The 1,630-nt window shown below is 62.8% G+C and overlaps 1 protein-coding gene across 1 annotated transcript; it reads right to left on the reverse strand.

Annotated features, from left to right (window-relative positions):
- Positions 1-202: 202 nt before the first annotated feature.
- On the reverse strand, positions 203-1,623 carry LOC116465886 (mucin-4-like). The gene is made up of 3 exons (XM_032148806.2): positions 1,460-1,623; positions 856-957; positions 203-499 (listed from the first exon to the last, which is right to left on the reverse strand). Exons 2-3 carry the CDS (start codon positions 920-922, stop codon positions 222-224), a joined length of 345 nt encoding a protein of 114 aa, XP_032004697.1. The 5' UTR covers positions 923-957; positions 1,460-1,623; the 3' UTR covers positions 203-221.
- Positions 1,624-1,630: the final 7 nt, after the last annotated feature.

Below are 1,630 nucleotides of genomic sequence, written 5' to 3' on the forward strand. Positions count from 1 at the left end.
TGGGAAGGGGTCCAGCACTAGGATGGAGTGGAGGGAGCTGGGAAGGGGTCCAGCACTAGGAGAAGAACTCTGAGAAGCTGAACCAGGCCAAAGGCCACTGCAAGGATGAGACAGCCAGGGAAGTCACTGAAGGGTTTGAGCAGAGGAATAACAGGAGTGGAAGAATCTGCTCAGTGAATGCAGATATACAGGGTAAAGCAGAGTCAGGCAAGGGCAGCTCCTCATCTGCTCCCAACTCTGAAAAGCCCTCCCGGGGCCTCGGGCCACTTACTGAGGGTGGCATTCACCTGCTCGTAGGTTTTACTGACTGCCCTCGTGTGAAGTCCGATGCTTGCGTTGCGCAGAGCCAGAGTGTCATAGATGCATGCGCTGTCTCCGTCACAGATCAAAGCTTCAGCCCAGGAGCTGTTTTTTTGCAGTTGTGAGTAGAAAACAGGGGTGAAGTTGGAAGGCAGCTGGTCATTCCTCTTGCCAAGGAGGCCTGTGCCGTTGATCTGCCCTGTAACACACAGAGCACGATGGTACCAGGCGTGGCACTCAGCCTTATTCCACCTGTGTCCGCCTCTACCCCTCACTTTATATGGCTTGGGGTGGGGCGGTGGGAGTGCAGGGCCAGAGCGGTTTCCAGCTTCTGAGCCTGCTGCAGTGAGAGAGGACACTCCACGTCCTCCATTCTCTCCTCCAGGTAGAGAGAGGCAGGTGGGCTGGTGGGGGGGGGGGAAGCCCTGGGGGGGCACAGATTCCTCAGACCTTAGGGAGGATGGAGGTCTGCTTCCTACAGGGCCGAGGGGGACGACATAAACATACCGGCTCCCCTCACCTGCCCCTCTGCCCCAGGACCCTGCCCAGACTCACAGGTCATTCCATAGTGGAAAAGCATCTCCTCAGGGCTCCCTGGGGGAATGGTGGAGCCATTGGGCATCCTGAAGTCGTCCTCCGGATTGTTATTCCAGAGCCCTGAAGGACAGAGTGGGAGGTTGGCCACCCTGGGCACACGGCTGTCCCCTTCCTGGGGAGCATCCGGAGGACGCAGTGGGGAGAGGCCAGGGCCTGGCAGCCTCTGCTCTTGCACCTGCTGTCAGACCTCCAGGGGAGCCGGGAGGACGGACCCTCACACCCTGCCCGTCTGCCTTCGGGAGGGGCGGGAGGAAACGCGGGCAGTGATGGAGGAGGGCGGGAGGATGTGGGAGGCAAGAGGAGAGGGAGAAAGGATGGCTGTGCCCCCCGCCTCCCCGGAGCCCATCCCTGATGCTCCCTTAGAGCGGGAGGAGGACAGGAAGGGAGCCTCGGGGGAAGCTGGAGAAGCCCCTCGGCTCCCGGCCCGCTCTGTGCCCCGAGGGTTCTGCTCCAAGGAGGCGGAGAAAGGGAGGCCGAGCAGGGCTGCCCGGGCCGCGGGCGTGGGGGTCCGAGCTCCGGCTGGCTCCGAATAGCCCCAGAGGCAGGTCCGAGCCGCCCTCACCCAGGAGCCCCTCCGTGCGGTTCTGGTACTCGGGCGGGAGGCTGGCGGAGGCGTGGAGGATGTTGGAGAGCGCGGTCACCGAGACGGCGGCCCAGCCGTCGAAGCTGGCCGAGACCACAGAGCCGTTGCGGCTCAGGAAGACTCCGGTGGCGTTGAACGTCTCCTGGCCTG

The sequence above is a fragment of the Hylobates moloch genome, unplaced genomic scaffold, assembly GCF_009828535.3.
Source record: "Hylobates moloch isolate HMO894 unplaced genomic scaffold, HMol_V3 SCAFFOLD_13190, whole genome shotgun sequence".
NCBI lineage: Eukaryota > Metazoa > Chordata > Mammalia > Primates > Hylobatidae > Hylobates > Hylobates moloch.